At 44.0% G+C, this 24535-nt stretch overlaps 1 protein-coding gene across 1 annotated transcript; it reads right to left on the minus strand.

Annotated features, from left to right (window-relative positions):
• Nucleotides 1-3454: 3454 nt before the first annotated feature.
• Nucleotides 3455-23629, minus strand: TUBB1 (tubulin beta 1 class VI). Its single transcript, XM_040434855.1, has 4 exons — nt 23523-23629; nt 6862-6970; nt 6653-6763; nt 3455-5107 (listed from the first exon to the last, which is right to left on the minus strand). The coding sequence occupies exons 1-4, from the start codon at nt 23577-23579 to the stop codon at nt 4014-4016; spliced, it is 1371 nt and encodes a 456-aa protein (XP_040290789.1). The 5' UTR covers nt 23580-23629; the 3' UTR covers nt 3455-4013.
• Nucleotides 23630-24535: the final 906 nt, after the last annotated feature.

Below are 24535 nucleotides of genomic sequence, written 5' to 3' on the forward strand. Positions count from 1 at the left end.
CTCAAATGGGGGTTACCAAAAGTGGATCTCTTTGCAAATCAAAAGAACAAACAACTTGAGTTATTCGGTTCCCTCTCCAGCAGGGATCACCCACTAATGGTGGACGCTCTGTCCTGTCCATGGCCGAAAGACCTCCTGTCTGCCTTTCCCCCTTACAGTATAATTCCGAAGGTGCTTATAAAGGTAATAGTAGAAGAGGCACAATTAATATTGATTCCTCCATTCTGGCCAAAAAGGTCCTGGTTTCCCCTCCTCTACAATCTGTCGGCAGGTCAATTCTGGTATCTCCCGTCGTATCCGGGACTACTATGCCAAGGTCCAGTGCTCCATCCAGATGTAGCATGACTTCATTTAACAGCGTGGAAAGTGAACGGGTCCACTTACAACAAAGAGGCCTATCAGAGTCCGTAATATCCACCCTACTTTGTAGTAAAAAGGACTCTACCTCACGGATCTACAAAAGAACATGGAAAACATTACTGGAGTTTGCAGGAGACAGACTATACCACAGTCAAGAAGCTAATATTCCACTCATACTGGATTTCTTGCAGGCAGGCCTTGACAAAGGTCTCAGACCTAACACCATAAATGTGCAAGTCTCAGCATTAAGTAGCTTTCTTGAAGTAAAGCTGGCAGACTTACCATTAATAAAGCGATTCATAAAAGGAGCATTCAGAAAATGCCCATTTATTCATTCTACCATTCCTCCTTGGGACCTGAATTTAGTATTAGAGGTTTTAAAGTATGCACCCTTTGAGCCCTTGAAGGAGATCCCACTTAAGCTTCTGACCCTAAAGACCGCCTTTCTACTGGCAATAACATCGGCCAGAAGGGTAGGCGAGATTCAGGCCTTTTCCTGCAAAGCACCCTATCTCACAGTGTTAGAGGACCGTATTATCCTTTAGACACACCCCGATGTTCCTACCCAAGGTGGCCTCAAAATTCCATCGCCAACAGGAGGTGTCGCTTCCATACTTTTGTAAATATCCAGCCTCTGACTTAGAGAGAAAATACCATAATCTGGATGTCAGAAGATGTCTGCTAACTTACCTGGAAGCCCCAGGAGTATTCAGAAAATCGGACCATCTCCTCCTTCAGTATCAGGGCCAGCATAAGGGATCAGCGGCAAGCAAGAGTACCATATCCAGATGGATCCGTAACACCATTGAGTTCTGTTACCTGCAGAGAAGCTTGACCCCCTAAAGGGATCAAAGCGCACTCTACCAGAGCCGTGTCAGCTTCATGGGCAGAAAATGCCTCTGCCTCAGTAGAGCAAATATGCAGAGCAGCTACGTGGAAGAATCCAAATACTTTCTTTAAACATTATAAATTAGATGTACTCCAAAATCATGATTTATTGTATGGCAGAAAAGTCTTATCTGCAGTAGTCCCACCCTAGAGTTTGTTTCTCTATTAATCCTCCTGGAGTGCCGTTGTGGAAGCGCCGGGGAAAAGAGACGATTACTCTTACCGGTAATTGGATTTCCAATAGCCTCCACAACGGCACTGGATTCCCTACCCAAGTTGTGCAATTATTGTGGGAATGTTATGTTATGTTATCATTATATCAATACAGTTCTTGAACTAACTAACCGAGTCCTATATCATTAACTGAAGCAGGTAAGGGGAGGGGGCGTTTTAAGTTTGAGCTTCTACGTTGTTTCCTGTCCTGGGGAGGCGGGGGCACCCTCCTGGAGTGCCGTTGTGGAGGCTATTGGAAAATCCAATTACCGGTAAGAGTAATCGTCTTTTTTGCGTACCAATCGACAAATACAAGCAAAGTCATAAAAAAACTGTCTACAGTGCCGCCTTCCTCACCTCAGCGCCGCTTCCGCAATCCTCCCGTCCCTCTGCCAGATCCGGTGCCTGCGCACTAGGCTCAGCCTGATGCGCCGCGGACTCCTGGCAGTGGCTTCGTTGAGCGAAGTGCGCATGCGCACCAGGCCGGGCGCATGTGCACTTCGCCTAATGCGCAGGTGCCGGATCTGGCAGAGGGACGGGAGGATTGCGGAGGCGGCGCTGAGGTGAGGAAGGCGGCATTGTAGACAGGTAGGGCGGCGATTAAGACTGGAAAGGAGGCGCTGGGCACCAGACGGCCGGGCACCCTGTATTAACGGACGTCCCCTTGGGCACCTTAGGTAGGCGATTGACAGGTTATAAAAACCTGTTTTTTGGGCTAATAGAGCCACAAGCAGGATTAATAAGGCCAGTTTAGGATTCATGTTATTAGTACGGACATGGGCATATGTTTAGCTTATAGGGCTAAAATCTCATGACAGAATCCCTTTAAGCAAAGACATTGGGACATGTAAGCCCCACCCACTTATGGGCAGAGTTTTATTAGCTCCACCCATTTCGGTCCAGGACAGTGCGATAGAATCATGGGCAGTGTAGTCAGAAGGTTTGTTTCAAGCTCATGTGATGTAAGGGAAAGTGCCATAACAAAAAGAGTGGATTACAGATCAAAATTGGAGAACAGTAGTAGGATAGAAGGGTAATACTGGACCCCTGAAAACTGTTTCTTTATGGGTTAAGACATTGACAAATACCGAAACTGGAATACCCCTTTAAGGGCTCTGTTCATCTGTGTTGCTGCTTTCCATTCTGTAAATTTTCACATTAAGAATAGCACAGCATGCATTTTTTTTATTTTATTTTTTTATGCCATTAAAACTACAGAAACCCAGCAAGCCCATTATCAATGGAGTTCATAGCATGACCAGCCTGGCAATGTGCTGTGGCTTCCATTATATATGGAAGCCATATCATAGAGGTGGACAAAGCCTAACAACCTGAAATTCTGAAACAAGCAATATTGGATCATAAAACATTTATAAAAGCGCATATAAGTGCTCCACTCTGTGAATCGCCTTCAAAATGGAAGCCATTTTATGCATCATTCCACTGCATCTTCATAATTCACTACAAATTGGGTATCTTTTATGTCATTTATATACATAAAATAATGTCCTAGTATTGTAAAGTCACATTTCTACAAAGTTCATGGAGTTGTGAATTAAGCTCTCTACACGGACAATTCTGTCAGACTTTGGCCTCATTCAGATGACCATTATACGGCTGCATTATAGCGTCTTTATTACTGCTAGAAGTCCTGGCTACAAACTTCATAGTTATCTATGATGCATTTAATTCAGGTCATTAGACCCATGGTCAGGCCATGACTTGCGGCCATAATATAGATACTAAAATGCACCCGCAATACAACCATCTAGATGAGGCCAAAGTTAGGCTACTTTCACACTTGCGCTTTCCCTTTCCGCTATTGAGATCCGTCATAGGATCTAAATAGCGGGGAAAACGCTTCTGTTTTGTTCCCATTCATTGTCAATAGGGACAAAACTGAACTGAATGAAACGTAGTGCACCAGAATGCATTCCGTTCCATTTGGTTGCGTCCCCATCGCGGACACAATTACACTGCAAGCAGCATTTTTCTGTCTGCGATGTGGTGCAAGGCAAGACGGATCCGTCCTGATACACAATGTAAGTTAAGAATAAGAACTTTGTTCGAAACGCGTCAATGTTGCTACACTAGTGGGTGCATGTCCTGTATATTGCTTCTACTGCCTGAATAAAGACGAGGATTTTAGCTACCAAAGAAAACGTCAGTGCTGGAACTTTTTCTTGTTGAATTGTGCTACGAGGCTCACCTGCCTGTTCCATGCACACGGGCGATCCAGGCTGATTGAGTGAGCTGGACTTTACTTTATTTACTGCTACACAATGTAAGTCAATGGGGACAGATCCGTTTTCTCTGACACAATAGAAAATGGACCTGTCCCCCATTGACTTTCAGTGGAGTTCATGACGGATCCGTCTTGGCTATGTTACAGATAATACAACTGGATTTATTTATAAAGGATGCAGACGGTTGTATTATCAGAACGGAAGCGCTTTTGCTGATCCATGACGGATCCAGCAAAAACGCTGGTGTGAAAGTAACCTTATTGCCACACGTGTTACTGGAAACTCTTAGTTGATCTTAAAGGTGGTCTATATGTGAACATTTTGTACAGTCTCTGTTACTTTAACTACTTCTGTTTCTTCAACCTCTTCAAAATAGTCCTCTATGTCTGCTGTGGCATCCTGGTACTGTTGGTATTCTGCAATCAAATCATGAGTGTTACACTCCGCTTCAGTAAATTCCATCTCATCCATGCCCTCGCCCGTATACCAGTGGAGGAAAGCTTTCCTTCGGTACATGGCCGAAAACTGCTCAGCAATTCGCTTGAAAATTTCTTGGATGGCTGTGTTGTTGCCTATGAAGGTAGAAGCCAACTTGAGACCACGGGGTGGGATGTCACAAACAACAACTTTGACATTGTTGGGAATCCACTCCACAAAGTATGCACTGTATTTGGACTGCACAGCTAGCATCTGCTCATCCACTTCTTTAGTGGACATTCGACCACGAAAGATTCCAGCCACTGTTAAGTAGCGTCCATGATGTGGATCACAGGCAGTCATCATGGATCTGGAGTCAAACATCTGTTGGGTTAACTCAGGCACTGTTAGAGCTTTATATTGTTGGCTTCTTCTAGATGTTAGAGGAGCAAACCCGGTCATGAAGAAGTGAAGACGAGGAAAAGGCACCATGTTGACTGCCAACTTCCTGAGATCAGCATTGAGTTGACCAGGGAAACGCAAAGAAGTAGTCACCCCACTCATTGTCATGGACACCAGATGGTTAAGGTCACCATATGTTGGTTCGGACATCTTCAGGGTACGGAAGCAGATATCGTACAAGGCCTCATTGTCAATGCAGAAAGTCTCATCTGTGTTTTCAATCAGTTGGTGGATGGACAAGATGGCATTGTAAGGTTCCACCACCGTGTCTGACACCTTTGGTGAGGGCATAATACTAAAGGTGTTCATGATCCTATCTGGGTACTCTTCACGAATCTTGTTAATAAGGAGAGTGCCCATTCCAGAGCCGGTTCCGCCTCCTAGAGAATGCACCAGCTGAAATCCTTGAAGACAATCACAGTTTTCACTCTCGCTTCTCACTACATCCATCACAGATTCAATTAGCTCTGCTCCCTCTGTGTAGTGGCCTTTTGCCCAGTTGTTGCCAGCTCCGGAGTTACCTGTTAAATAAAACCTGAATGTTTATCAACTCCAGTCCATGATGTTCAAAAACATGAGAAAGAATACACTGAAAAGTAAGATCCTGCCTGGAGGACTAGTTTCCTATCTAATATTAACGGAATCCCTCCTTTTAGCTTGTGTACAATAAACTGTAAATTGTTTATCATAGTCCATATTAGGGGTGCACCTCCTTTTCTTATGAGAGGGCCTCATCAGATTGTATAATGCACAAGGGCCTGTCTTCAGAGGCATTTACAAAATATCATCAGCATTCTTTAATTATCGGATAGTTGAGAGTGCCAGAAATTGAACCCCCAACTAACTTGATAAAAAGGAGGAGACCATGTATGTCTGTGGCTCTCAACATTGTATAAGCAATTGTGAAAATACACTCTGATAAACTACAATGGAGAAATGCATTGCCACATCTTCACCTCATATTCTCCTCCCTGGAGACTAGAACTAGTGGATATGTCATAAGTGTATGTGATGGGATTATTGCTTTAAAGGAGAACTCTGTGAAGACATTGTTTATACCTGGATGAGCAGGAAGAGATCCACAGAGCACCAAAGAAAAAATACAAGTCATGCTGCTGACCCTCAGGTAACAGCATGTCTGTGTCCAAAGGTTGGGGCCACATGGATCGCACCAGAGGCTGCAAATTGTGCACCCCTGATCTACTTCATCTACAAATAAGATTACTACTATAGACTCTTGTACAGCAGTGGTCCTCAGCTGGCAGACAGCAGTCCAAATCTGAACCAGGGACCCCAGTTGTCCGGACCCTACATACCTGCCGCCACAGATGCCATCTGAAAAGAAAATGACCATCAGAGCCCAGCACACAAGGTCCTAGGGGTTTGGTCTGCAGTCTGATTAATTTTAGGGGTCTGAAATAATTTAGGAAGTCTGCTCTGGGGTCTGAATGAGTATAGGGGTCTGCTCTGTTTTTCGCACTAACAAATAATCATATACCTTGATGAAAAAATGTTCTGCTAAACATTAACAAAGCAAAATTATTACTGTTAGTGCTCAGCTTGGACTTTAATCTGACCACACACCAGTTAAGGCTAGTTTCACAATAGCAATAAATTCTTCCGGCAGGCTGTGCCAGTAGGGGAACAACCTGTCGAAAGACATTGTATGCGGTATAGCTTGTAAAAGGCTGGAGTATACCAGGCTCCATTGGCTATAATGGTACTCGTCGGGGATCCGGCCTGTTTCCGACATTGGTGTGGTATTCGGCAGGACAAATACCTCTGCAAGCAGCAGTTTTTGTCCGGCCAAATCCCAGCACTAATAATGTAAACAGGCCAGATCCCATCCGAGTCCCATTATAGTCAATAGGCAACAGTGGGGTCAGGTAGTATCTCGCTATGCTGGATACCATGTCTTCCTGCAGGCTGTTCCTCTGCCAGACCAGCCTGCCTGAAGAATTTACTGCTAATGTGAAACTAGCCTAAGCAGACTTTTATTATTATTTTTCTATCTTCATCATGCACATGCAACAAGGCCATCAGATCTGTATTTATATTTGTATTACCATGGATGAAGCTGTCTGGACGGAATAAAGGTCCAATAGAGCTGGAGCGCAAACTGTCCATAGTGCCAGGTTCCAGATCCACGAGCACTGCTCTAGGTACATACTTTTGGGCTATGAAAGGAGAGCAGAGAATAGCACGTAAGAAATATAACATAGTATCAGAAATGTCAATGAGGTAGAAGCAACTTGTGTCATGAGGAGACACTTACAATGAGCCTCGTTGAAGTAGACATTGATCCTCTCTAGCTGCAGGTCAGACTCTCCCCTGTAGTTCCCTCCATTGTTAATACCATGTTCATCACTAATCACTTCCCAGAACTGCAAAGAAGAAAAGATGTTACTAAGGATCTCGAAGCAAAGGAAACCTGAAATGGAGACTAGCTATTGTGCTTGATCTGCAACCTTTGTCTTTTTAGCTGTTGTCAAGCTACATCTTCCCTTGGAGACTCTTGTTGGTTGATTAGACAATCAAATTGTGAGCTCTTCAGGTTCTGTGAATTTTGTGGTTACATCCTCTAGCATACATCAGTGCTTTATATATGGCAGTTATGGCACTATAGTCTGTTAAAAGGTTGTCCAAGGTTAGAAAAAACAGTGCCATGCCAGCCAAAGGTGGTGTCTAGTTTACAGCTTAGTTCTGCTGAAGAGAATGTGGATGTGCTACAATACCAAACAATCTGCAGGCAGTGGGGTGCTGGTTTTGGAAGAAATCAGTCATGTCTTTTGTAATCCTGGACAAAACCCTCTAAAGGAGTTCTCTGGGAATGATTTTAAATAGCTACAACTAAGCAACCTGTCCTAGAATATGAGCAGGACTCCACCTGCAGAGCTGCCTAGGGAGGTGAGGGAGTGGGGCCTCACTACAGTGCTCTGATGATAATGATGTGATCCTGCCTATGATATGCCATCATGGCTGAGCAGCCTGACGGAAACACTTCCCAATATATACAGTAGTACAGTCAGGTCCATAAATATTGGGACATCGACACAATTCTAAATTTTTTTGCTCTATACACCACCACAATGGATTTGAAAAGAAAAGAACAAGACCTGCTTTAACTGCAGACTGTCAGCTTTAATTTGAGAGTATCTACATCCAAATCAGGTGAACGGTGTAGGAATTACAACAGTTTGCATATGTGCCTCCCACTTGTTAAGGGACCAAAAGTAATGGGACAGAATAATAATCATAAATCAAAACTTTCACTTTTTAATACTTGATTGCAAATCCTTTGCAGTCAATTACAGCCTAAAGTCTGGAATGCATAGACATCAACCGACGCTGGGTTTCATCCCTGGTGATGCTCTGCCAGGCCTCTACTGCAACTGTCTTCAGTTCCTGCTTTTTCTTTGGGCATTTTCCCTTTAGTTTTGTCTTCAGCAAGTGAAATGCATGCTCAATCGGATTCAGGTCAGGTGATTGACTTGGCCATTGCATAACATTCCACTTCTTTCCTTAAAAAACTATTTGGTTGCTTTTGTAGTGTGCTTTGGGTCATTGTCCATCTGCCCAGTGAAGCTCCGTCCAATGAGTTCTGAAGCATTTGGCTGAATATGAGCAGATAATATTGCCCGAAACACTTCAGAATTCATCCTGCTGCATTTGTCAGCAGTCACATCATCAATAAATACAAGAGAACCAGTTCCATTGGCAGCCATACATGCCCACTGATGAGGTGGTATGCTTAGGATCATGAGCAGTTCCTTTCCTTCTCCCTACTCTACTCTTCTCTTCCCATCACTCTGGTAGAAGTTGATCTTGGTCTCATCTGTCCATAGAAAACAAAATCACTGTAGAATTGCAGTGGCCAATATGGCGGAACTGCTCAGACCCCAAACACTGTAGCGTGTTTCTCATTGGGCGAGCAGTCCCATCACATGTGAACCACAGAAATATCGTGGCAGATATGGAGGAGCTGCTCAAACCCCAAACACTGTAGCGTGTTTCTCATTGGGGGAGCAGTCCCACCGCATGTGGACCGCAGCAAACGACCATCCCGAGCAATTAATGCGTACAAAGGAGGACGCCAGCGCGGTCCACATGCACCACAAAAGCATCCTGCACAGGTGGGCTCCGATATCTTCCTGACAGGAACATATTGGCGAAAGTCTCAGCTTTTAATATCTGCTTGCATGACCAGCTAGTTTAGTCAGTGACATATCCTTTTGGTGCATTTTCTTCAGTGATTTATATAATTGTATTTTCATCCGCACAATGCTTTGCCTGTGCAGGATGCTTTTGTGGTGCATGTGGACCGCGCTGGCGTCCTCCTTTGTACGCATTAATTGCTCGGGATGGTCGTTTGCTGCGGTCCACATGCGGTGGGACTGCTCCCCCAATGAGAAACACGCTACAGTGTTTGGGGTTTGAGCAGTTCCGCCATATTGGCCACTGCAATTCTACAGTGATTTTGTTTTATATGTCTTGAATGTGCCTTCATCTGGCAATTGAACATTCCTTTGCACCTGGAATCCTTCATCACATGGTCTGATATGGGTGGGGCTCACAGTCCTGCTTTGTTCACATTGCACTGGCTGTCCTGCTAGGCATTTGTGTGCAGGCTGGGCTGTGAGCTGGATCATATCACCTTCAGACCGTGTTCACACCACAGTTAGCGTAGTGGTAGGACCCTTTGCCATGCTGAGTGACCGTGACGTGGTGCAATGATGGGCTCCGATATCTTCCTGACAGGAACATATTGGCGAAAGTCTCAGCTTTTAATATCTGCTTGCATGACCAGCTAGTTTAGTCAGTGACATATCCTTTTGGTGCATTTTCTTCAGTGATTTATATAATTGTATTTTCATCCGCACAATGCTCTGCCTGTGCAGGATGCTTTTGTGGTGCATGTGGACCGCGCTGGCGTCCTCCTTTGTACGCATTAATTGCTCGGGATGGTCGTTTGCTGCGGTCCACATGCGGTGGGACTGCTCCCCCAATGAGAAACACGCTACAGTGTTTGGGGTTTGAGCAGCTCCTCCATATCTGCCACGATATTTCTGTGGTTCACATGTGATGGGACTGCTCGCCCAATGAGAAACACGCTACAGTGTTTGGGGTCTGAGCAGTTCCGCCATATTGGCCACTGCAATTCTACAGTGATTTTGTTTTATATGTCTTGAATGTGCCTTCATCTGGCAATTGAACATTCCTTTGCACCTGGAATCCTTCATTACATGGTCTGATATGGGTGGGGCTCACAGTCCTGCTTTGTTCACATTGCACTGGCTGTCCTGCTAGGCATTTGTGTGCAGGCTGGGCTGTGAGCTGGATCACATCACCTTCAGACCGTGTTCACACCACAGTTAGCGTAGTGGTAGGACCCTTTGCCATGCTGAGTGACCGTGACGTGGTGCAATGATGGGCTCCGATATCTTCCTGACAGGAACATATTGGCGAAAGTCTCAGCTTTTAATATCTGCTTGCATGACCAGCTAGTTTAGTCAGTGACATATCCTTTTGGTGCATTTTCTTCAGTGATTCATCTGTCCATAGGATGTTGTTCCAGAACTGTGAAGGCTTTTTTAGATGTCGTTTGGCAAACTCTAATCTGGCCTTCCTGTTTTTGAGGCTCACCAATGGTTTACATCTTGTGGTGAACCCTCTGTATTCACTCTGGTGAAGTCTTCTCTTGACTGTTGACTTTGACACACATACACCTATCTCCTGGAGAGTGTTCTTGATCTGGCCAACTGTCATGAAGGGTGTTTTCTTCACCAGGGAAAGAATTTTTCAGTCATCCACCACAGTTGTTTTCTATGGTCTTCCGATTATTTTGGTGTTTTTTGAGCTCATCTTTTTAAGAATGTTCCAAACAGTTGTTTTGGCCACGCCTAATGTTTTTGCTATCTCTCTGATGGGTTTGTTTTGTTTTTTCAGCCTAATGATGGCTTGCCTAACTGATAGAGACAGCTCTTTGGATCTCATCTTGAGAGTTGACAGGAACAGATTCCAAATGCAAATAGCACACTTGAAATGAACTCTGGACCTTTTATCTGCTCATTGCAAATGGGATAATGAGGGAATAACACACACCTGGCCATGGAACAGCTGAGAAGCCAATTGTCCCATTACTTTTGGTCCCTAAACAAGTTGGAGGCACATATGCAAACTGTTGTAATTCCTACACCGTTCACCTGATTTGGATGTAAATACCCTCAAATTAAAACTGACAGTCTGCAGTTAAAGCACATCTTGTTCGTTTCATTTCAAATCCATTGTGGTGGTGTATAGAGCCAAAAATGTTAAAGTTGTGTTAATGTCCCAATATTTATGGCCCTGACTGTATATGCAAGTGCCAGAGTGTAATGTGTAGTGAGGCCTCACTCGCTCACCTCTCCTAGGCAGTTCTGCAAGTGGTGACAACTAGCGCTGCTCACATCCTAGGACAGGTCGCAGGTGACCATTTTAAATAATTCCCCGAAAATTCCTTTAAGAAGTTTATGGAGCAGCAGGGTTTTGTACAGCATTAGTCTTTAGACTACCTGCACACTTTGCGGATTACACTTGGTTTTTCGTTCAGAAAGTGTAATACAGTAACAGGAAAGTGTATGAGATTAGAAAAATCTCCCGTACACTTTGCCTTTTTCTTCTGTGCAGAAATTGACCTGCTGTGTGGACATAGAAATCCGCAGCATGTGAATTATGCTTGTCATTTTTTTTCTTTGCGGATTTCACCTTTTTCAATGGAAGAATGACATCTGTGTCAAAATCACATCCAATCTGCAAGTAACACATGCGGATTTGATGCAGAAATATGTTCTGCATGTTTACCCGCACCCGTGTGCAGGTAGCCCTATAGCAGTGAGGGTGAACCTTTTAGAGACCGAGTGCCCAAAACTGCAACCAAATACCCAGTTATTTATCGCAAAGTGCCGACACGGCAATTTAACCTAAATACCAATATAATATATCTTTCATGTCCTTTATCATTTATCTATAATAGATTAATAGCCTACATTTAATGCGCTGCCTGTGCTGTTTATAGTGTGTCCTGGGGATGATGAATGGCAGGAAAAGTCTAAAGCATATTGCTATGCCATAGAATTTTTCCAGAGCGTGGGTGCCCACACAGAGGGCTCTGAGTGCCGCCTCTGGCACCCGTGCCATAGGTTCGCCATCACTGCCCTATAGTAATGAAGACCATAACATACTGCCACCTCCAATAAGAAAATGGCTGTGGTCTTCTGACAGAAAGAATACTGCAGCAGTGGTAGACTCCTATCTGCATCTCCATTCAGCAGACCTGCCCATGTGTCCTTATCAGTCTCCCCCACACACCACAATATGAAGCCTCGGGCACACCCTCTGCTACCAGCCTCGCCTGGCCTGATCCCTCACTTGAACTTATTTACTGATATACAGAAAAGTATATAGAAGCTGTATTTGGCAATAACACATCATACAATTACATTATCTATAAATTGTACATACAGTGCTGCTATTATCATATGTAACATTGGGGGTCTGGTCACACCTAGGAGGGGGGCACGCTTGCAAATTCGGTACCTACCACCTATAGCTGCCCTACTGACTCATCTTATTAAACAGGGCTTGCAATAGGTGACAATGACACTTCCCCATCACAAAAACATGTTTAGCTTGGACACGTGTGCGTTATTTCAATAGGGACGAGTGGCTGCTACACATCAGAGGTTAAAATCCAATCTAATGTATCCTGGTTTCTCCTGATGGAAAAAGGCGCCATTGAGCTGTCTGAATACTCTAGATCAGTGTTCCCCAAAACGTGGCTGTCCAGCGATTGCAAAACCACAGCTCCCGTGATGCCCTGATAGCCTGCAGCTGTCAGAAAATGGTGGGACATTTGCAACATCCTGAGAGCCACGGGTTGGGGAGTAGTTCTCTCGATTTTTCATGGATCCCATCGAAATTGCCAGGATACATAGAGAAAATCTGATGTCTATAATTGCATTTAAAGAAATGCTGCCATTTCAGCAAAAAAGCGTATTCTGCAATTATCTGTTTTGTGTGTACTAAATGATCCTGATTTTCAAGATCTTTGCTTACTGTCAGTGAATGGGAACCTTGATGGTTTAAAGAGTTTCTGTCACCTGAAAAATGGGTATTAAGCTGGCTGACATTAGCGATGTGCTAATGTCAGCTGTACATAACTGTAATAGTGCCATTTTACTGCCTTAGGCCTCTTTCACACTACCGTATGGCTATTTCAATGTTTTGCGGTCCGTTTTTCACGGATCCATTGTTCCGTTTTTTGTTTCCGTTGTGTTTCCGTTTCGGTTCCGTTTTTCCGTATGGCATATACAGTATACAGTAATTACATAGAACAAATTGGGCTGGGCATAACATTTTCAATAGATGGTTCCGCAAAAAACGGAACAGATACGGAAGACATACGGATGCATTTCCGTATGCATTCCGTTTTTTTTGCGGACCCATTGACTTTAATGGAGCCACGGAACGTGATTTGCGGCCAAATATAGGACATGTTCTATCTTTGCACGGAACGGAGATAAGGAAACACGGAAATGGAATGCATATGGAGTACATTCCGTTTTTTTTTTGCGGACCCATTGAAATGAATGGTTCCCAATGGTTCCCATTAAAAAAACGGCCCGCAAAAAGGAAAAAAAACACGGTAGTGTGAAAGAGACCTAAAGCCTTTATTGATAAAAACAAACTTTTATAATATGCTAATTAGCCTCTAGGAGCAGTGGGGGGGGGGGGGGGTGGCATTGAACCTGCTCCTGTATTCGGCGCAGTGAGGGAAGGACATTCTCCGGCAGCCGGCTTCCTCACTGTGACGTATTCAGCGCAGGCGTAGTGAGGAAGCCAGCAGCCGCCGAGCGTCCTTCCCTCACTGCGTCGAATACTGAACGGGACGGCGCAGGCGCAAGATTTTCTTAGTAGACGCGGCCGGTGCTATACAGATACATTTCACTGAATAACTCAGTGGCTATACTACATTTTTAATTACATGCAATTACAAAAGAATTCAGATCCAGGTGCTGGTTTGAAAACTGCAGAATATTTTTCATGGGACAACCCCTTTAACCCCTTAGGGACCCATGACGTACCAGTACGGCATGGTTCCCGAGTCCTTAAGGACCCATGACGTACTGGTACGTCATGTATAGTTCCGATCACCGCCGCCCGTCAGGCAGTGATCGGAACCCGGTGCCTACTCAAATCATTGAGCAGGCACCTTGGCTAAATGCGCCGGGGGGGTCTTGTGACCCCCCCCATGTTGGCGATCGCAGCAAACCGCAAGTCAATTCAGACCTGCGGTTTCTGAAGTTTCTGATCCCTGCGGTCTGTGACCGCGGAGATCAGAGACTTCAAATAACCTTTATTTAATGTTTAACCCCCCCCCCCCCCCGCTGCCCTCTTTGTTATCTGCCTGCGGGCGCAGTGGGGGGGGGATGCGGGGAGTTCTGGCCAATCGCAGCGCTCAGCTCATAGCCTGAGAGAAAAAAAAACCTCTCAGGCTATGAGCTGAGCGCTGCCATTGGCCAGCGCTACAGCCTGGGAGAAGGAGACGCCGGCAGGCTCAGCTGGGTGGAGCCGAACATATGAAGATACCGGAGCCTATAACGGGAGAACGGAGCGGCGCCCAGGTATAACAGTAAGTGCAGGGAGATCCCTGGGCGCCGCTCTCCATGTCTGTATGCTTAGTTTAGATTTTGTATTCTAGTGAAAGGTCCTCTTTAAGAGGGAGGGAGCTCTCTCCCATCGGGGGCTGCTGTGCCTTTTCAGCCCCCGATGGGAGAGGGAGGGGGCCCCCCTACCTCCCCATCACCCACTGCTCTGCTGTGGAGGCGAGTGATGGGTACCAGGGCTGTCCATGGTACTGATCAGAGGCTGTCCATGGTGCTGATTAAACTTCTGCTAAAGGCAGAAGTCTAATCAGACTTTGTAAAGTGACAGTACAGTACACTATATAGTGTACTGTACTGTATTATACAGACATCAGACCCACTGGATCTTCAAGAACCACTAAAGAGACACTAAAACATGATTTATTTTGTTTCAAAAATGAAATCATTGTGTAAAATGTACATAAAAAAATAGTATACATATTAGGTATCGCCGCGTCCGTGTCAACCTGCTCTATAAAAATATTACATGATCTTACCTGTCAGATTAATGTTGAAAATAAAAACAAATTAAAACGGTGCCAAAACAGCTATTTCTTGTTACCTTGCCTCACAAAAAGTGTAATATAGAGCATCCAAAAATCATATGTACCCTAAACTAGTACCAACAATACTGCCCTCCTATCCCGTAGTTTCTAAAATGGGGTCACTTTTTTGGAGTTTCTACTCTAGGGGTGCATCAGGGGGGCTTCAAATGGGACATGGTGTCACAAAATCGGTCCAGCAAAACCTGCCTTCCAAAACCGTATGGCATTCCTTTCCTTCTGCACCCTGCCGTGTGCCCGTACAGCGGTTTACAACCACATATGGGGTGTTTCTGTAAACTACAGAATCAGAGCCATAAATATTGAGTTTTGTTTGGCTGTTAACTCTTGCTTTGTAACTGGAAAAAAATTATTAAAATGGAAAATCTGCCAAAAAAGTGAAATTTTGAAATTGTATCTCTATTTTCCATTAAATCTTGTGCAACACCTGAAGGGTTAACAAAGTTTGTAAAATCAGTTTTGAAAACCTTGAGGGGTGTAGTTTCTTAGATGGGGTCACTTTTATGGAGTTTCTACTCTAGGGGTGCATCAGGGGGGCTTCAAATGGGACACGGTGTCAAAAAAAAACAGTCCAGCAAAATCTGCCTTCCAAAAACCATACGGCGCACCTTTCCCTCTACGCCCTACTGTGTGCCCGTTCAGTAGTTTACGGCCACATATGGGGTGTTTCTGCAAACTACAGAATCGGGGCAATAAATATAGCATTTTGTTTGGCTGTTAACCCTTGCTTTGTTACTGGAAAAAATGGATTAAAATTGAAGTTAGCAAAATCAGTTTTTAAATTGAAAATTTGCCAAAAAATTGAAATTCTCAAATTTCATCTCTATATGCCAATAACTCTTGTGCAACACCTAAAGGGTTAACAAAGTTAGCAAAATCAGTTTTGAATACCTTGAGGGGTGTAGTTTCTTAGATGGGGTCACTTTTATGGAGTTTCTACTCTAGGGGTGCATCAGGGGGGCTTCAAATGGGACATGGTGTAAATAAACCAGTCCAGCAAAATCTGCCTTCCAAAAACCATACGGCGCACCTTTCCCTCTACGCCCTGCTGTGTGCCCGTACAGTAGTTTATGGCCACATATGGGGTGTTTCTGAAAACTACAGAATCGGGGCAATAAATATAGCATTTTGTTTGGCTGTTAACCCTTGCTTTGTTACTGGAAAAAATTGATTAAAATTGAAGTTAGCAAAATCAGTTTTTAAATTTAAAATTTGCCCAAAAATTTAAATTCTCAAATTTCATCTCTATTTGCCAATAACTCTTGTGCAACACCTAAAGGGTTAACAAAGTTAGCAAAATCAGTTTTGGATACCTTGTGGGGTGTAGTTTCTTAGATGGGGTCACTTTTATGGAGTTTCTACTCTAGGGGTGCATCAGGGGGGCTTCAAATGGGACATGGTGTAAATAAACCAGTCCAGCAAAATCTGCCTTCCAAAAACCATACGGCGCACCTTTCCCTCTACGGCCTACTGTGTGCCCGTACAGTAGTTTACGGCCACATATGGGGTGTTTCTGCAAACTACAGAATCGGGGCAATAAATATAGCATTTTGTTTGACTGTTAACCCTTGCTTTGTTACTGGAAAAAATGGATTAAAATGGAAAATTTGCCAAAAAATCTAAATTCTGAAATGTTATCACCATTTGCCATTAACTCTTGTGGAACACCTAAAGGGTTAACGACGTTTGTAAAATCAGTTTTGAATACCTTGAGGGGTGTAGTTTCTAGAATGGGGTCATTTTTGGGTGGTTTCTATTATGTAAGCCTCACAAAGTGACTTCAGACCTGAACTGGTCCCTAAAAAGTGGGTTTTTGAAAATTTCAGAAAAGTTTCAAGAATTGCTTCTAAACTTCTAAGCCTTGAATTGCGGTCCCCAATGCACGTAACGGCTGCACAATGGCTGTGTGCATGAGGCCTAACACTGAGTGCATTGAGTCCTGTCTTAGGCTCTGTTCACATAGTTTTAAGCCTTCCATTAGAAGTATACAGTACATTGGGAAGATTTCCCAGTGTATAAGGCTGTGGTGTACAGTATGAGGGAGACATCAAAAGTAATGTCAATGAAATCTGGCTTAGTTGCCCAGAGCAACCATTCAGATTCCATTTTCCAAGGTCCTATGCATGCTATGGGCAACTAAGCCAGTTTTCATTGACACCAGTTTTAATAAACTGCTGCCTATCTCTCTAATAGGCTTCCTTGTTGAAAAAAACAAAACATAAAGGGCATAGCATACACATTTTTGTATAGAAAAGCATATTTCACTGCACTTTACTATACAGTTAGAAAAATGTTATAGTGATGTAGACCAGCGGTCCCAAACCGCCGGGCCACGGCCCAGGTCCGGGCCCTGAAAGATTGTTTGCCGGGCCGCGGCAATCAGGGCCGTCTTTGAGATGGTACTAATGAAGAGCTTCCATTATGAAAGCGCTTCATTAGTACTGGAGGACCAGGAAGCGGTGAAGGATCTGTAATCACCGCTTCCTGGTCCTCGGCTTGGCTGTCGGCTGCGCACAGCGTGAGGGCGCACTGTGATCTCACACTGTGCGCCGCTCCCGCGATACACAGCCGACAGCAGGATGAATAGGATCGTGATGGTGAGGAGCGGTGGCGTCCAGGAGCAGGAGAGGTAAGTGTTTTATTTTATTTGCGCTGATGGATGACATGGGGGCTGATGGTTGGCTGACAAGGGGAGGCTGATGGTCGGCTGACATGGGCGGCTGATGGCTGGCTGACATGGGGGGCTGATCTGAGGTCTGATTAACATTAAGGGTCTGATTGCTGGTCTGACCTGAGGTGTAATGGAAAATATTTTTTTCTTATTGTTCTCTTCTAAAACCTAGGTGCGTCTTATAGGGCAAAAAATACGGTACAGTGCAGCAGAGACCCTAGTCAGTTTATATAGTGTTATATATTTTAATATGCAACTTGTGTTTTGTTATGTGTGTGAATTAGTCAGCGCCGACCAGCACCCCCTAAGCCCCGCCCCAAAACCAGCCACCCCACCCTGTCCCTGGGAAAATTGCCTTGCATGAAACTGGTGCTTGGTGCAAAAAAGATTGGGGACCACTGATGCAGACCCCTTTTCTGTTACCATCTTGTGAATGGAGATACATTTGGTGTTTGCATTGTAAGCTTTCCTGGTGGCCAAAAGTTTTGAGAATGACACAAATATTAGTTTTCACAAAGTTTGCTGCTAAACTGCTTTTAGATCTTTGTTTCAGTTGTTTCTGTGATGTAGTGAAATATAATTACACGCACTTCATACGTTTCAAAGGCTTTTATCGTCAATTACATGACATTTATGCAAAGAGTCAGTATATGCAGTGTTGGCCCTTCTTTTTCAGGACCTCTGCAATTCGACTGGGCATGCTCTCAATCAACTTCTGGGCCAATTCCTGACTGATAGCAACCCATTCTTTCATAATCACTTCTTGGAGTTTGTCAGAATTAGTGGGTTTTTGTTTGTCCACCTGCCTCTTGAGGATTGACCACAAATTCTCAATGGGATTAAGATCTGGGGAGTTTCCAGGCCATGGACCCAAAATGTCAACGTTTTGGTCCCCAAGCCACTTAGTTATCACTTTTGCCCTATGGCACGGTGCTCCATCGTGCTGGAAAATGCATTGTTCTTCACCAAACTGTTGTTGGATTGTTGTAAGAAGTTGCTGTTGGAGGGTGTTTTGGTACCATTCTTTATTCATGGCTTGGATGAGAAGCAACCTCACACATGAATGGTCTCAGGATGCTTTACTGTTGGCATGACACAGGACTGATGGTAGCGCTCACCTTTTCTTCTCCGGACAAGCCTTTTTCCAGCTGCCCCAAACAATCGGAAAGAGGCTTCATCGGAGAATATGACTTTGCCCCAGTCCTCAGCAGTCCATTCACCATACTTTCTGCAGAAGATCAATCTGTCCCTGATGTTTTTTTTGGAGAGAAGTGGCTTCTTTGCTGCCCTTCTTGACACCAGGCCATCTTCCAAAAGTCTTCGCCTCACTGTGCGTGCAGATGCGCTCACACCTGCCTGCTGCCATTCCTGAGCAAGCTCTGCACTGGTGGCACTCCAATCCCGCAGCTGAATCCTCTTTAGGAGATGATCCTGGCGCTTGCTGGACTTTCTTGGACACCCTGAAGCCTTCTTAACAAGAATTGAACCTCTTTCCTTGAAGTTCTTGATGATCCTATAAATTGTTGATTGAGGTGCAATCTTAGTAGCCACAATATCCTTGCCTGTGAAGCCATTTTTATGCAACGCAATGATGGCTGCACGTGTTTCTTTGCAGGTCACCATGGTTAACAATGGAAGAACAATGATTTCAAGCATCACCCTCCTTTTAACATGTCAAGTCTGCCATTTTAACCCAATCAGCCTGACATAATGATCTCCAGCCTTGTGCTCGTCAACATTCTCACCTGAGTTAACAAGACGATTACTGAAATGATCTCAGCAGGTCCTTTAATGACAGCAATGAAATGGAGTGGAAAGTTTTTTTTGGGGATTAAGTTAATTTTCATGGCAAAGAAGGACTATGCAATTCATCTGATCACTCTTCATAACATTCAGGAGTATATGCAAATTTCTATTATAAAAACTTAAGCAGCAACTTTTCCAATTTACAATATTTATGTAATTCTCAAAACTTTTGGCCACGACTGTATATGCAGAGAGTAGGGTTTAAATACAGTCTGAATGGAGCCTCAGGCTACTTTCACATATGCGTTTTGGTTTCAGGTTTTCAGATTCGGTAGAGGACGTCAAAACCTGACCAAAACGGTTCCGTTTTGACTACAAATCAGGATCTATCCGTTCTGTTAGGATTCGGTTAAGTGAAATCGAAAGGGAACAAACCAGATCCGTCACTAAATACATTAAATGTCAATGCAGGGGTGTGGAAATAAAAAAAAAAACTACTTGTCGAAGGACTAAAGCGGGTCTCGATCTGCTTGTCCCTCATGACAATCTACTTGTCCTGATACAAAAAATTATTTTAAATCAAAACCATATTTAAATAAGGTCTTTATTGATAGCAACTTAGAAGACAGGCCCAAAATGTACTGTAATTCAATCAAACAAACACAAAAATAGATTGTGAGCTTAAACAGAACAGATTTCTAAACGAGAACTGTAGCTTACTTTATGAAAAAACTCAAGTTAACAGAGGCACCCTCATGAACCATCATGGACATGCTTGGTTATGCTAGATGAGCTTGAACTGAACATAACACATAAGGGAAAATTAAATGACAGTGCCTCTCTGTTATGACAAGTAGGGTTAATTGCACGGACGGCAGCTCCCTGTCAGAGGTCGGGTGTCGGCAATGTTTCTACAATGTATGCATTGGTGGGCAGTGCGCCCCCCCCCTCCCAGGTATTAAAATCATTGGTGGGCAGTGCACCTTTCCCCCCCCTTCCCAGTATTAAAATCATTGGTGGGCAGTGCGCCCTCCCCACTCCATCATTGGTGGCAGCGGCAGTTCCGATCGGAGTCCCAGCAGTGTAATGCTGGGGCTCCGATTGGTTACCATGGCAGCCAGGACGCTACTGAAGTCCTGTCTGCCATGGTCTGTTACTCAGCAGCATTATACTTACATGTGCTGTGGCCGCCCGGTGCTACTCCTTGTAACTCACAGGTCTGTGCGGCGCATTGCTTATGCTTATACAAGAAGAACGAGCATGTAAGTATAATACGGTTTGTTCCGTTTGGCACAAAACGACAGGCACAAAACCACAGCCGTTTTAGCCCGATTTTGAGATCCTCTGCCAGATCTCAAAACCGGAATGCCAAAACGCATATGTGAAAGTAGCCCAAGATGGTTGCTTGCAGATAATATACCACCTTAAGAGCCCAGCTGGAGATGTAGCAAGTAGAAACTGTAAACTTCATTCAACTGACTACAATATCTGTGGAAATAATTTTTTAAATAGTCGCCTGAGGCAGATATTTGCTAAACTATTGAAGCAAAGAAAAGATATAGCTGTCAAAAACAGCAGAGCTAAATTTGTCCCATGACTTTTAAACAAAACATGCAATGCAACAGCTCACTGCAAACCAAATAAAGTACAAAATTGCATCATAATTGCAAATGCTATACTAATAAGTTAGAGATGCTTGTCAAATCGTTTTGTACAAAATTATTTGAGCCCGTCTGCCGCACGTCAAGGCGATCTCTAGTTAGACGGGTTCCTAACACTAAATTTTACCTGTTATGTGCCATGACGGCTACCATATAATTCAGAAAGTGCAGGTTCCACATGCATGCTGGATCCACCTGAATTTCTGTCATTTTTGGTGCCAAAATGGCCTCCATTATATCCACGGAAAGCAGTTACCAGCATGCATGCCGGGCCCACTCCACACCACCCCTGGCGCCAAAAGGTCACCAAAGACTGCAATGAGAGTCCACACACTATCTCTCTCCTGGTGCCAGATGGCTTCAGTGAGTGAGGGGGAGCAGGCCAAGCTATATGCTAACACTAATTAAAATCAGCCAATGGGGCAGACGAGCTGGTCAGGAGTGCACGACTAAGGAGGCAGCCACACCTCCAGCACAAGCTGCAAAGAAAAAGGGGGTCAGTCAGCACATCCCAAAGCGCAGGGGCACGTTGCTATGGCTGAGAACAAGACTGTTAAACAAAACATGCAATGCAATTTGTCCCATGAGTTGAGTGTGGCACACCATGCTCTGTTATTTGTGGTTCTACATAGGATTGCTGTTGTCCTAAGGCCTCTTTCACACGGGCGTCCCGGATATGCTCCGGATGCGTCGCTTGGGCATTGCGGGAAACCTGCGCGAGTAGGCACTGAATTCCAGTCAGTTTTGACTGCGATTGCATTCCGATGTTCATTTTTTTCCGCGCGAGTGCAATGCGTTTTGCACGCGCGTGAGAAAAAACTGAATGTGGTACTCAGACCCGAACCCGGACTTCTTCACTGAAGTTCGGGTTTGGGTTAGGTGTTCTATTAATTTAAATATTTTCCCTTATAACATGGTTATAAGGGAAAAAAATAGCACTCTTAATACAGAATGCTTAAAAAATAAAAAAATTAACTCACCTCATCCTGTTTGCGCAGCCGGCATCGTCTTCTTGCTTCTTCTTTCAGGACCTGCAAAAGGACCTTTGATGACGTAATTGCGCTCACCACGTAAGCGCGGTGACGTCAGCGCAGGATCTTCTATCTTCATTCAGCAGGACCTGCGCTGACGTCACCATGCTCACCATCAAAAGGTCCTTTGGCAGGTCCTGAAAGAAGAAGAAAGAAGACTTGCCAGCTGCGCGAACAAGTGGATCACGTGAGTTAATTTTTTTACATTTTTTAACCCCTCATGCCACATTTTAGTAAGCATTCTGTATTAAGAATGCAATTATTTTCTTTTATAACCATGTTATAAGGGAAAGTAATACAGTGAATACACTGTATTGGGGTCCAGGGTTGTTTTCATCCCGATCATCTCCTAGCAACTATGCGTGAAAATCGCACCGCATCTGCACTTGCTTGCGGATGCTTGCGATTTTCACGCAGCCCCATTCATTTCTATGGGGCCTGTGTTGCGTGAAAAACGCAGAATATAGAACATGCTGCGAATTTTCACGCAACGCACAAGTGATGCGTGAAAATCACCGCTCATCTGAACAGCCCCATTAAAGTGAATGGGGTTCGGATTCAGTGCGGGTGCAATGCGTGACGCATTGCACTAGCGCGGAAAAAACTGAACATCCGAACTCAATCGCAGTCAAAACTGACTGCAATTGTGTGCCTACTCGCGCGGTTTTCCCGCAAAGCACACGCGATGCATCTAGAGCAAATCCGGGACGCCTGTGTGAAAGAGGCCTAAGACTGGCATCACGCAGGCTTTTATGGCATTTCTAGGCACTTTTGCTGCTTTTTATTTTCTGCTTGTTTTTTGCTGCGTTTTTTTAGGCACAAATTGCCAGCTCCAGATGTGTTTTTTTTACATTTGAGGTGTGTTTTTGGGCCAATGACATCTTTTTGAAATCCCAGCGTGCTGTGGGTGTGGCTTTTCCCCCTCATTTTCTGGAATTTTTGTCTCATAGACCACTGTGTTTCAATAGATCTTTTATTCTGCCTTAAAAATGCGTGTGTTGCATTTTTTACTGTGTTTTGCATGTTTTTTTTATCAATCCTTTTTCATATAGTGCTCTACAGAGGAAGTGAAATTACTGGGGGTGCATACTTTTCTATATAAATACGCAAGGCATCCAAAAAATATAGCTACTAAATTACACCACTATATGGGCAATAACACCTAAATTAAGCGTAAAAAAAAAAATATGTGAGTGACTGAAAATCCAGCGGAAAATCCGCTGCACATTTTTCGGCTTTTCCACAGCAAAAACAAGCAGAAACTACCACAAAACCGTATGTATTACATGAGGCTTTCACCGCGGGTTTCGCCTTCACCATTGAAAAGGGTGAAATCCACAGGAGAAATCCGTTATATAAATTGACATGCTGCAGATTTCAAATCCACAATGTTTTTTCTGCAGCGTGTGGATAAGAATTCAGAAAACCTCATCCACTCGGCTGGTACTTTACAACGCTACAGAAAAATCCACAATGGCAAATCCACATCTACACCTAGCCTAGCTGTAAAGATTCTATAACTCATAGAGCAAATATCTCTCTATAGGTGTCCCAGTCACTTGTATATGGGAAGTCGCTCACCTTCGCTCCAATTTGATTTCCACACTGACCGATCTGCAGATGGACAATTTCACGCATCCTGAACTCCGGGAGGAACAGTCAGGTCCGTTCTGTGGTTCAAAGACTGTGACGCAGCAAAACTTGACAGCAGATTATATGCTGTTGCTGACGTCACCGGTCCGGGAGCCTTATTATCTCTACACAACTGGAGGGAGTATACAGTTTTATGGGGGGGAGGTTATTGTTCACAGTCAGGAGAAAATAGAAATCACCTACAAAAAGCAGAATCCTGCAGAAAAATTTGGGTACAATTGTTTTTCTTTGGGTACAATTGTTCTTATAAGTATATTGAGCTTATAGACATGGATTACTTATCCGTAAAAAATATTGTCTGTCTGTGATTTTGGAATAAATTGTTAAAAAAAAAGAAAGAAAAATTCTGGTTGGCAACCTTGATGACCACCATTATGACTCCTACTGTAATAGGGGTTGTTGTTCTGTCCATTAATGCAGCGAGTTGTCCTTCACTTTCTCATCACTATAGAGTTTTCCATTAAGAACTTTGTGTAACGACCACTCTAGAAGCTATAATGGTGGCCATAATGGTTGTCTTTATCTTTTTCAGAAATAGGTCTCACCAGGAATTGGACAAATAGAACGGTCATTACTATATAGTTTTATAAAGCAGCAAAAGGGTTAAATTTTCAGACTAGTCAGGATGGAGTAACCACAGAATATAGCACAGCCCACAGCCCTAACCATGTCATCAGCAAAGTGTTATCTCCTTCCACACACACACGTTACTCAGAATATAACACATTGACATCACCCGACACCATCAACCCTTCAGTCATTGCTCCAGAACCCAACAGTGGTTTCTAATGCAAATTGTCAGAATTAGTGGATCAAGGACTTGTTGTATGGGGGTAGAACTGGAGGTCCAAACCTCCTGGTCCTCAGCCTTCCTGATTCATGGTGAAGAAGGCTTCATTATTAGATCTAGTTCTCTGCCATGATGGTGGCTTTCATCATAT

The sequence above is a fragment of the Bufo bufo genome, chromosome 6 (genome assembly GCF_905171765.1).
Source record: "Bufo bufo chromosome 6, aBufBuf1.1, whole genome shotgun sequence".
NCBI classification, from domain to species: Eukaryota; Metazoa; Chordata; class Amphibia; order Anura; family Bufonidae; genus Bufo; species Bufo bufo.

What these genes read in the sequence shown, in the direction of transcription:
- TUBB1 (XM_040434855.1), bottom strand. Translation starts at nt 23,579, where the DNA reads ATGCGTGAAATTGTCCATCTGCAGATCGGTCAGTGTGGAAATCAAATT. An exon ending in CTACTTCAACGAGGCTCATT is followed by an intron (nt 6,764 to 6,861) that starts GTAAGTGTCTCC and finishes CTCCTTTCATAG; the next exon opens with CCCAAAAGTATGTACCTAGA. An exon ending in TCCAGACAGCTTCATCCATG is followed by an intron (nt 5,108 to 6,652) that starts GTAATACAAATA and finishes TTTATTTAACAG; the next exon opens with GTAACTCCGGAGCTGGCAAC.